This window comes from Gymnodraco acuticeps, unplaced genomic scaffold (assembly GCF_902827175.1).
Source record: "Gymnodraco acuticeps unplaced genomic scaffold, fGymAcu1.1, whole genome shotgun sequence".
Taxonomy (NCBI): Eukaryota; Metazoa; Chordata; class Actinopteri; order Perciformes; family Bathydraconidae; genus Gymnodraco; species Gymnodraco acuticeps.
In genome coordinates this window covers 11,421,715-11,434,541 of record NW_022990238.1, presented here as the reverse complement: position 1 = coordinate 11,434,541, position 12,827 = coordinate 11,421,715, and the positions used below count along the sequence as shown (strand labels likewise).

Genomic DNA, 12,827 nt, shown 5'->3' with positions numbered 1-12,827 from the left:
TCATCATCATGCAACCGAGACAATGTCTGTGCTTTTTATTCGTGTCCCTCTCTACTTCCTCTTGTGTGTCTCTAGCTGCTAAACATAGAACCATTACACAAAACCATCATGGCAATGATGCAATAATAAAAATTACTTTTGGCCTAAAATAGGCAATTAGAAAGCCTGATGTCTTAAACCACGAGTCCTTGGTTCAACTTTATGTCTGTCTGTATTTGGCAAATGGAGCAATGCAGTTTCATTGTGATGGGATTTTCATCATGCTAGACTTTTTAAAAGAAGATAATGTGACATTCTCTCTCTAGTAAATAATTTGATCTTGTACTCGCCTACTAATAGAACTAACCAGCATACATATGTAATTAATTAATTTCTGCCACCCCTTTTCCATATGATGTGATCTAAACTGTTTTTCAAATGTTTGTTTCACATTTCTGCAAATGCACATACACGCAACATCTTACAACAGTATTATTACACAAATAAATTATGATTAACCAGGCAGTTGCTAGAAGACTATTTAACTTTTTGTAAAAATCTGCTCCAATTCAGCTTGGTCCAGTCAGCAGAAAAACATGTGAAACTGCATTTCCCTCCTGTTTTGAATCCTTGTTTGAACTGTGTAGTCCACAGTGTTTATAGTGTAAACACACGGCATCTGTTTTTAACAGGGACTATAGTCTGAAGCAACCTCAAACTGAGGTCTTCGGATAAATGAACAGGGGAAACCCATAAGAGTGCAGCAGCCCTTAAAAGGCTCCTGACTTAACATATTTACATTCAGTACTTAATTACCCAGAATAACCTGTGACGGTACTGGCAGCCGAGCAGTTAAATTAAGAGAAATCCTGACTGCCGAGCTACTATGCCACATACTTTCCTCAGAAAAGGAATGCTGCTGAAAGTCATACAGAGGGAGGAGGGGGTCGCTGTTTTTTCTCAGTCAATGCACATTTTTGAATACCTTGTAGAGTAGACTTGACCATAAAGGAGTTTACTCACAGGGGAGGGTCAGCAGCACTCAGGGAGTTTGACTTCCTTTTAAAACCCTTTCTCTTGTAGCAAATGAGCTGACTTCGTACAGATACGTTTTGTAAAGTAAGCAAAAGCAGTAGCCAGCTAATATCTATCTTCTATTTCTGGCTTCCCCCCATAGCCCCCCACCCCCTTCCCAGACTGACGTCAGCAGAAAGTTATTTTCATGAATGGAGGGGGCGGTCACGAGGAATCGGTGACGTGAGTGCTTGCGGAAGCAGAGCGTGGAATGTTGGTACATTGTTGTTGTTTTGTAGTTAATTCAGTACGAGGATCCTCGGCTGGCTGGACGCTCTATCCCCGCTGTGTCAACTCAGTCCTCCGCCTCCATCCGAAACCCGCTCCGCCACTTTTTACTCATCACGGTCCACAGATATCTGCGTCCACTGAGGTGAGTTTATGTTTTTTTCCCTTAGTAAGATGTTTTGAAGTCACTTTTTTTTAAATTGCTGAAGTTTTCCCGGTGACATATTGGAGCACGCAGACAGGATTATGATGGCCACACGCGCCCGTCACGTAGGATACGTTTATGTTATGAAAGTTGATGTTGACTTAGATTGTTTCAGGCGCGTGGACACGTGTTGTAGAGTAACATAACACAATGCCCCATAGGTCTCAGAGATCCGTGTAGTCGCGTGGAAGAGCTAAATTGGGAAAATACGTTTAAAAACATAACATAAGAAAATCATAATAAGAGTTGAAACAATTGCTTATTTTGTTGCTTCCGTGTGTGACTTTTATGTGCCGAGTTTTTATCTGAATCAGCCTGGTAGGCCTACACACTACATTAAAAAGAAGTCAAATGGATTAATTAACTAAATTAGTGAAACTGTGTAGGGCACCCTTTTATACAAATTAAACAACAAATAACTGAAGCATGCACGGAAAACGTTTTTTTAACCGTTTTAAAAATATTAATATTAATCATTTCATATAAATAAATCTGACTTTAATTTCCCGAGGTAAATTAATGTTACAGTTACAACGGTAGCCTTATGTGTTAGAGTCAGGCTACTGTTTACAAAACGCTCTTTTAAAAAAAAGAAGTGATTTTTGTTTGTTTATTTATGTCATACATAGCCTACAAGTCACTCGATTGAGATTTCGTTTTGCGAAAGGAAGTGAAATGTACTGTTGCTTTTATACTTGTTCATATAAAACACTCACACCCCTTTTTCAATTCTGCTACTCTTGCTCATTTCAACGGGGGTTTAATTTAGACTGCTATAGTGCAACATACCAGCCTACTTTTGACATTGGAAACAACACGTGGTCTGCATTTTAGACATGTGGGACAAAGGGCACGATGAGGAGGGAGACCACCGGGGCTGGGTGGCCTCCTCAGGAGAAACCAGCAGTCAATACACAGCAGGGGCTGCACACATTTCCACAAACAATAAATCACTCTGGAAGAAGGAAGCTTTATCTTATCTGTGTTTCTGGTAACTACATCTTTATGGTTGAACACAAGGAGCCTTTTGACATGAGTACAATTTTATTTTTGCACAATTAACTTATAACAGTACTACAATACTCCATATATATTTAATAACCCAATTTTATCTCAGAAAGAATACTTCCTGACTGTCTTGTAAACCTACACTTTCATTTGGGCTGTTCATTTATAGAGAAAATTGGACTTGTCAGATTGTATGGCAATTGTGATTAGAATTTGGAAAATATTTGTCTTTGAGCTATTTGTGTCACTTAGATGGTGACAGACTTAATATCTGAGAGTCCTCTGTGATTCACTGTTGTTTTGGGTGGGTGCTTCAGACCGGCAGTGGCAGTGGGTGCACTCCTCTCCCCGCTAACATGTGGTTTAATCACCAAAGTGATGATGTCTTTTATAGATGGAGAAATAACCCTGGCTGACTCATTGTAACACCAGACTGGTGTGTGACAGTAGCAAGGCACATGGGGAGAAATTCCCCTTAAAAACATAGGATAAAGCATATTTGTCATCACATATTCAATTTCTGTTTTGGTCTGGTCAGTAGTGATGAAAGCGTATGCAAAATGTGCCTGTGGTTGAGTGTTGTGAAAGTGAAATAGCTGTGGTTTGTGATGCTATGACTCACAGGGTTCACTTCACCATGATGTGTTTTTGCTCCTCTCACTGGAAAAAATATGTCAGGTTTAGATTATTGACTTTAGAAGCCAGTGATGTTATCCCCATCTGAACATGCCAAACAGAGTGCATGCAGGCAATAACAGACGAGTGTGTGAACAGGCTGTGGTGGTCCGTCCAAAGTGACTCCCTGACAGTTATATGGTGTCTGAGACTGCTCACTCTGCCACCCACTGTGATCCTGCCTATCGCTGCTTTTCTGTCAGTGACCCAATCTCACCCCGCTGCTTTCACCTCATTATGCACAGAGGTGTGGCAAGTGCCAGGATTACTCATTTATTTTGTGGGGTTGTCGTGTTATTTGGGAATTCCTTGATTTGTCTCATTTGCGGATTCAATTGTTGATGTGTTTCCTTTGGTAACTTCCTGATTACACCGTGACTCAAGTTGGTAGTTGACAGCAACAAACACAAACACTTTGTAGCTCCACAGCATTCAGAATGTATGCGTTGCTGTCACATCCTGTCTGTCTATCTGCACGTGTGCCAGACTGTTGTTTTGAAGGAGAATCACTGAAATCCTGATCGTGCTTTTATGGTCAAAAAGTCTTGTTTTGCTTTGATTTATCTTTTTGGGGAGTAAGGGATGTGATCTGATACAGCTCTAATACTTTCCTATTATTCACACATTGTTGGTGTCCAGGTCGTTTTGGACAGGTACGTCCTTGTTTTTTGTGCATTCTTGACATTTTTTTTACTCCCAACGTCCTTGGTTGGGAGAGTTTCTTTGCTCAGATATTTTGCGAGTTCTCCTCCCTTTTCCGCACAACAGTTCTGGTGTTAAAGCCAGTTATTTCCAAGGTTCTCTGTACTTTTCCTTCCTCCTGTGAAACAACGGGATTTTCCAGGAAACGTCAGATGGAGAGGGTGTGATTCCCTGCCGCTGGTCGTCGCTTTTACCAGTAAACAGCATGACTCACTGCTCAGCTATGCTCTCCATTTCCTTCACATAATATCCCACCAAATGTGCTGCGCTGGAGAAAGAGCAGAGAGCAGAGCGCAGCAGTCTGTGGAGAAATCTCCCCTCCTCCCTGAGAAAAATGCAAGAGCTTTCTCAGAGGAGTGTATCAGACTGTCAAGGGCAACAACATGTCTGCTTTCTGCTTAACCTGCTCCCTAGTTAAAACAAAAAGGGAAGATAAACAATGCGTCCAGACAAGCCAGCTCTGCATTTATCACTGCAGCATGAGCACACAAGTCTTTGATATGCTGTTTATTTTAGGAGGAGGCTGGGCCCCACAGTTACCTTCTGTCACTCAAGTGCAGTCTTGAACTTGACCAGATGCCTGACTTTGAAAACAGCATAAACAGAGCAAAAGTGGTAGAAAGGTCAATTATCTGACTCAAATGCAGACTCCGGTGTTTACGATACAATACTTAATCAATTTGCTTTGTAAGAGTTGTTTTCCTCTGACAAAAGGCAGATTTGTACCCATGTAAAGAATAGTTTTTGCCTAGTTCTATGTTTTTTTTAAATCTTGGCAACCCAAATAACAAAAACATCATCATGTGGAAAACACCATTTCCACATCAAATAACACACATCGTAACCAATACATGTGCGTATAGCCTTCGTAAGGAACACCTAGTTGAGTTGTGTCATCCCTTGGCGGCTTTATTCTGCATTGTTGTGGCACTTTTCCATAACTTACTGATGATGACATTAACTTGATGAGGACATTTGTGGTTATTAGTCATCAGAGGATTGCCTTCAGGAATGAAACATTGTCGGTTGTATGAGAACAAAAGAAAAAGAAAAATGGAAGATAGTGTGTGAGTGAAGCTGAGTCCTGACTTGCACGTGTGCACACTGATTTGTTCGGGCAAGTGAACGATGTGAGACGCTGGTGAATTCCAGACATTTTGTAAATTTCGCAGCCGTTGTTTTACAAGTGGGATAGTCTGAACTCCACCCCCGCTGTAGCCGAGTGCATCGCAGGACAGATTCAGACCCAAGGATCCTTCTTCAGTAAAGATATGCATGTGAGGGTTTGCACATGTGTGTTCACTCAGGAATGTGGTTTTTGTTCTCTACCCACCATCTGTTGCTTTTCTTTGAGGCATTTTCCCAGACTCCTTTTCTTACCCTTGTGAGAGTTGTTTTCTTGACTATATCAAGAAGCTGTGACTTGTTGTGATATATGCATGTCCTTTCTGAATGGCAACATTATAAACAGTGGATTTGGCTGCGTAATATAATTGCTGTTTTAAAGAAATGTTGGTTTCTCATGCCTTTTGAGTTGCAAAAACATCAGCACTAAAGAATTCCAGGGAAACAACCTGGCCTCTTGCTTGATGCTGGGGGCCTCTTGTGTGCAGAGAGGGGGGGGGGGCACATTACTTTTCCATGATCTTTGAAAGGGATATACCCAGGGACCCCTTCTGATGCAATACCACATAAGGCTGTTGTGGCCAACTTTCTGCCGAGGAATGTTGTATTGCAGTTCTTCATCTTTATCTGATGCTTTGGAAAAATCTCAATTATGCAATCTTTGCAAAAATGTATGAAGGACACCAGAGAGAGCAGCAGATGTTCCCCTTAATGTCTAAACACGAGTGTATGTGGCTCTGGGTTTTGCTGTTTGGTTTCCACATGTAGTCTCATCTGTTATTGAGGTTCATCTGCACGAGACAAAAACACTTTCTCTAGACAGATATGTAGAATATAAGCTATAAAAGTCTCATAAAAGAGTCAAAGAGCCGAAAAGTCCTGTATTAGCAATACACCCATATAGGATGTACAAATGTTATAAACATCCCAAAAAGAGCAGCCACACCCAGAGTACTTTCTCTCATGAAAGCTGCAGCCAACAGGACTGCAAAGGAATATTCGCCCTCTGAGGTTTCACCTATCGCATGCTCAGTTAATTTGTTTAGTTGGCAGAAATTTGTGTCAGCACTGAGGGCTAAATATATCCTGCCAGAGTTAAATAAGGGCATGGAGCGGCTCAGGAAAGCCCAGTGTAAGAGGATCCATCCAGCGAGACACAGGCCCAAATCCACAAACTGCATTGTCTCACATGCAGCAAAAATACATCAGTGACTATAAAGGAAAGTATTCCTCTGTGACACTCTATCTGCAGGAATGTTCCACATGCGTATCAACTACCCTGTGAAGATCAGCATAACTGTAAATGTTATGCTGACGTCAGTTTTAAAGTGCGACGAGGAGGCAGAGTTGCTGTAGACACCATATTAGGGGAATAAACAATCCGAATTACACTGGATTCCCCAGGATAAACAGATAGATAAACTGGAACTGTTTGTACAGTGGATGCCTTTGAAGTTGTCAGCACAAGTTAGTGCTTCTCATTTGTACTATGAATAGGCTGTGTTGTGGTTATGAATGAGACTTGTTTACCCTTTTGGTGACCATGTGACTCACACTCCCACGCCCATTTGCAGGGCGTTTCCATGGCAGCAGTCGAGCATGGAACAGTGCACTTGTAGTCAGGCTGGTCCGCAGGTCCTGAAATGGAGCCTGGGGGGAGGATGTGTGCCTCTCACAGGATCACAGCCCGGCGCTCTTTCACTTTTTTTGGCCACGAGAGCAGTCCGGAAAGCATGTGGCTCACTGTAATGAGTACAGAGAGGCTTTTCTTAAAAAACGGACAAAGCCCGGAGAGCTTCAGCACAGAGCAGGATGAGGAGAGAGGTTGCCTGTTTCTAATCTCTCTTGTTCTACTGAAAGACATTGTCAGGGCACTCCTCCCTCAACAAGTAAACACAGTCGCTTTGGTTTAATGGTGCCGTGCTGCCCTCTGCTGTCATCTGAGGCCCTAACATGCAAACATAATATTGACACATGACGTCATCCTAGGAATGTTGTTGTTAACTTTGAAAGAGCATGTGTAGGGCATGTGCCAAGTTGAACATCTACATATACAAATAAAATGTGTGGGACAGTAGCCAAAGTATTCAGATCTGTTACTTAGGTCGGAAGTATTAATAACTATCACTGATTCATAAAGATGTGAGTAGCTTTTATTGAGGCCTGCTTTTTGGGGTTTTCCTTTTCCTGTAGTGGTCGGCAAACGCTAAAACCCCAAAGTTCACATTGAAACTCCTCAATTGGACTCCTTTGTCTACTTCTGTAACATAATGACATCACTTATTAACACTTGCGTTTCTATTGGATAGCACTCCAACAAATTGTATGTGATAGGCTAAGGGGCGGGACATTTCCAAAACATCTCTAAGTTATTGACCAATCACAAGAGTGCCGGCAAGCTAACCAATCAGAGCAGACTGGCTTCTGGTTTCAGACAGAGGGTGAAAAGAGGTGCTGCAGCACAGGCAGTAGGAGAAGAATAAAGAGCTTTTTGAACATTAAAGCAAGTGAACGTGTCATAGTGGTGGCACTATGTGGCACTATGTGTAATATATTGTATTTGAACTTAAATTAACACTTTGTTTTTCTTTCCTCATAGTGTGTCTTCTGTGAGATTCTGGCCTGTTGTCCGCATGCAGGGAATGACGACTCAGTTTAAGGCGAGCAAAGCTTTAAAGGTAAGTGTTTGAGAAGTTTGAGAAATGTGGACCTGTTAAAAGCTCCGACCTGTTCTTCATCCAGTGCTCTATCCTGCAGGTCAAGAAGGAGGGTGAGAATGCCCCGGCGGTCAGCGACGACGAGTTGGTGGCCATGACGGTAAGGGAACTCAACCAGCACCTGCGTGGGCTCACCAAGGATGATGTAGCGAAGCTGAAGCAGCGGCGAAGGACCCTGAAGAACCGGGGCTACGCCGCCAGCTGTCGCATCAAACGCGTCAGTCAGAAGGAGCAGCTGGAGAGACAAAAGATAGATCTCCAGCACGAGGTGAACAAGCTCGCCCGCGAGAACACCAGCATGAAGTTGGAGCTTGATTCCTTGCGAGCCAAGTATGAGGCCCTGCAGTGTTTCGCCCGATCCGTGACCCGCGGGCCCCTCTTGCCCGGCAAGGTGCAGAACACCAGCGTCATCACCATCGTCAAGTCCGCCCACCGCAACAACTCCAGCCCCAACCCGTACTCCACCGTGTCCTAGTGTTGACAGGACTGGGCTCTTCTCCTCCTGCCTGGTCCTTTCCGGTTCTGACCCGGCCTGAACCCACTCGCCCTGCACTGAGAGGACGCTCAGTAGTTAGACTATGGGATGGAATGGGGTGGCAAAGCTTGATGTGATGTTATGCTGCAATCACAACTCTGTCTCTCTCTTTATGTCTCTTTTACACATTGTCTGTGCACTGTGCAACCCCCCCCCCCCCCCCCCGACCCCCCAGCACCGGCAGGGCCCCTGTGACCCTTCCTCCATGACTGTAAGCAGAGATTTTTCTTTTTACTCCAGTGTGGAAAAGTATTTGACATGCCTTAATGTGGCGGCAAAGGCCCTGCTCTTATATTATGAACCATAACACTTGAGACAGTTTATGTGACAGAAAGCTATTTGCAAAGCCAATGCCAAATCATATTACCTTAATGTGGAAGTGCCTCAATGTAAAATGAGCCTTTGAAGCCGTTGCCTTAAAAAGGACCCATAAGTGATCCTATACAATTATTATAGAGTTCTTACATGGATACTAACACAAAGAGGATTTGTCGATGTATCGCAAGCTAAACACTTTGTATTTTGCCCATGTCTATAATTCCTTATACAAATAATTATGTAATGCGTTATAATAAGCTTATAGCCCTGTACAATTATAGTTAAAAGCACTTATTCAAAATGCTTCATAACTTCATAATTGCTGGTCACTTATTAGTTTTTTTTGCAAGACCATGTCAATTATGAATTACAATATTTGTATCATGCCTTGTGATAATACTTCATATAGTATATGATTATAATGCATTATTGCACTTATAATACCCTATGAACATTGTCAAAAACAGTGAGTGACTAGTAGTTATAAAGTTATATGATACCTGACCTCCTAAGTCATTATAGTCATATGCAGTTTCATAAAGGCCTCTACTCGTGATGCGCTATTGTTCATATTTCGGTCTTGGTTATACAAAGTATTACACATTTTTACTTGGTGGTCAATACCCTCTATAGTATGTGAGACATCAGCAGTAGGTACACTACAGTAAAGACTTTCATACTAGTGCTGACAGTGGTCTAACTTTGGAGTTTTGATGTAACACTTTTCATTTGTGTTTGAAACTTTCGTAAGGCCAGAATTTATATGTAAGCCTTTGCTGGATGAAATTGACTCCTTTTGTTACATGTTTTTTTAAAAGACCAGTGTTTCTTACTGTTTCTCCTATAGCCCACTGGAAAGATTAATAAATCACATCCACAGGGTGTCTACATCAGGTATAAACAATAAGCTTCTAAAGAGGCAAATCTGATGCACCTTGAGTTTGCTGTCATTGAAGCTCATCCATGGAACACTTGACGTGCTGGCAGTTTGGTTTAGAAATTATTTCGATTTGTATGAGGGCCTGAGATGAGGTGTGTATGGCTAGGGTGTTTTATGTAGGTGCTGGGCGTGATTCTATTGGTATATTGTGACCATACCACTGGAGAATTTAAAGAACTGAATACTTATTTCCCCCAAATTGGAATTTATTTATGATTATGCAGTTACGTGATTGTTTGGATTAGAAATGTCATCCAATTTCCATCATTATTTAGCACTTAAAACTATTAAGATGCAGTATAAACAAATCACAGGGCAACTGACTCCTAGAGTTGGAGTTGAAAGAAAAAAGATTGAGTTAGTTGGTAGGAGATTAAATATGTGACCATTTACTGCCAGTCACGCCTTATTGAACTATTGGCTCTCTGAGATGTATGCCACAGCACTTACTGGGTGATGGTTGGCCTCTTCCCTTTACATGAAACTCTTTGGTATGTTATCCATATTAGATGTAGTGAACATGAGAGTGGTCCCTTCAAGTGAAACGCAATTCAATTGACTTCCTTTATGTTACAGACTACCAAAAGCTCCCACTGCCTTCTTTGTCACTTAACATCGAGATCTCCGTCCAAATAGAAATCATTCCTACTGCTGGTGTTGATATCTCTGAAGTCCTAGCTATTAACCTTGCTTTTGACACACTCTTCTGCAAGAGAACTCCTGACGCCCATCTCTAGAAACAGAGGTGTCATGACAACTAAATGCAGTAACACCTTCCTTCTGTTGTAATTGTTTAAAATATTTAAGTATGAAATTCACTTGAATTAAAGCCGTCCTTACCAATAATCCATTCCTAAGTTGGAGTGAAGTCCATAGAGATTGTTCACGTCAGGATTTTCTCTTTGCCAAGAGGACATGACCGTTTTTCCCTGTTCCAGCTGCAAAGAACATAAAGGGGAACTTTGCTGCTGTACAACCTGCTGTGATTTCTAAGCAGGGGCAATGCTGTGCTCTTACTATTTTTGTATTTTCACTTGATTTCTATTTTAATACATCCTATGTTCTTTTTCTGATACTTAGTTTATATGCATATACAGTATATATGAAAATATATATATTACATATTTTTCTATATTTATGTATTTTACTATCCTGGGAGTGGTGTGATTATGAAATCTTTCTTAAGACGTCAAATTATTTTGATGCTGACTGTCTTCGGCCACATTTACAATGAGATAACTATTTTAATAACTTCAAGTCTTCTTTGTGAGTTTTTATACCACATAATTACGTCTTGTCAGCACATTTTTTCATTTGTCTCATTCTGAAATTGGACAGACCGTGACTAGGGTTACATACAGGCTGCTGCTTTGACCTTTTTGAATATGTTCTATTGTTATGAACAATTCAAAATGTAAGAGCTAGGTTGGAACTCAAACTAGCTTAACAAAATGTACCATACATTTATTTTAGCGAATCAATTTTCTTTAACGTAGTACACAATTCAACAATCATTGGTCTGATGTGATCAGATACATTTTCTTTTTTATAAATGATGACAATTTATTCAATTTGGGCCTTTCAGGGTCCATTAGTTTAAGAATAAATGAGAATAATTTATTAAGTAAAAATAAAATGTGCTCTTATTTTGAGTATTAACCTGGATGTAAACCTAGTCAGTCGTTCTGGCCGCAAAGACGATAAACTTTTCTAAAGACATTTTGTCAACAGTTTAAAATAATGATGGTGGTAAAGATTTTGTAGTCTTGATGAAACCTTACTGAAAATGAATTCTAAAGCTGCTAGAGACTGTTCACCCAGACTTTTTCAAGAATTATATTTGAGTTGAGGTTGCAAAAGGTTTCACCGTGTTTATATAACACAGCTTGAAGATTTTTCACACTTTTTACAGTGGCCTCTTGTGGTAAAGTTTAGAATACAGTGCTGTAAAATGATGCATTGTTTAATTTGAGCACATATCACTGTATTTTGATCTGAAGTAGTTGCTTTTAGGCAGCACACCCTAAAGCAATGCTCAGCTATTCTTCAAAGTAATGTTATATTTACGTACCGTGCCATAATAAGACAAACCTCTATCCGGGTGAATTAAGTACTTAATGTTTATCTTACATCCAGTGTGACCCAGCAGAGGTCCATTCAACCTTTGGGTATTTTACCACACCAAATATTCTCCAGATATAATAATTGACATGTTCAACAAGCCCCTTTTTTCCCGCTTAAATAAAAGAAGACGTGCAAATAATTGTAGAAGTTTCTGGGAGAAAAGAGGTATAAGCGTTACCTACCGTGGGTGTTTCTTTCTTTGTACAGTTGAAGAGATGGCAGCTTGTTATACAGTACCTAGGAGCTGTTTAAGACATTGTTGGTTATTTTAAATTTGTATATGAACTATAGCAATGCATATGTATGTATGGAAATGAGGTGTCTTGTATATTGTTAATTTGGTGTTCAAGTTTTAAATGCATTTCCATGAAAACACATGTCCTTGATTACATAAACTGCCACAAACAAGCTTTTGCCAGTCCTACAAGCTACAGTATTTAATTTTAGACATGTAGAAAGTCAGTTTTAGTATTGTAGAGGTTTTGAGTATAAATTCAGAAAAAGCTCAAGGAATGGATAATAGGGTTGTGGGTTAAATGTTAATTCAACGGCAGCAATTCTACGTTACGTTTTTTACTTTTTAATGGATTTCCTTGTTCTAATCTCATAGCATCATGTTGAAGCTAAAACAAAGACAGAAATATAAAAGGCAGCATAAACTGAGTATGTACCCATCACACCTTTTCACTAGTCTGCTCATATACAGTATTTTATATTTATTTCATTGAATTGTGTAATTTTATTAAAAAGAACACCTAAATTATTTTTATTTTAACATTCATTTATTAATGTTTTCTCGATGAACTACCCTCATGTACAAATAAAGTCTGTATTTGTTTCTGCTCTGATTTAAAGTATTGTAAATTATTCCTATAAATAAGTCTGCCGTGTCGGTTTGTTGTACCTTGAAATAAAGCTTTTTCCTCGTAAAGAAGTGCAGATCAACCAAGTTACACAATAAATGTGTTAAATTCTGTACGTGTGCCACAAAAGGACTAAGACACACAAGTCAACTATTTATCTTGTCAAATGTGTACCCGCCTGTAAATTAATTCCTGCTTTCCCAGAAAGACGGCTATACTTGGCACACAAGGTATGGAAAACAAAACTATGACTGATGTAAAAAATTGGTCTCCAATAAGTTATGTACTTAGAAAGCTATGTCCCCCATGTGGTGTGGACACAGATGACAGCATT

At 40.3% G+C, this 12,827-nt stretch overlaps 1 protein-coding gene across 1 annotated transcript; it reads left to right on the top strand.

The window, feature by feature from the left end:
- The first annotated feature begins 1,264 nt into the window (after positions 1-1,264).
- Positions 1,265-12,564, top strand: mafk (v-maf avian musculoaponeurotic fibrosarcoma oncogene homolog K). The gene is given in 4 exon segments (XM_034220430.1): positions 1,265-1,318; positions 1,320-1,426; positions 7,596-7,674; positions 7,754-12,564. Coding segments are annotated over 4 exon segments (675 nt in total). The 3' UTR covers positions 8,189-12,564.
- Positions 12,565-12,827: the final 263 nt, after the last annotated feature.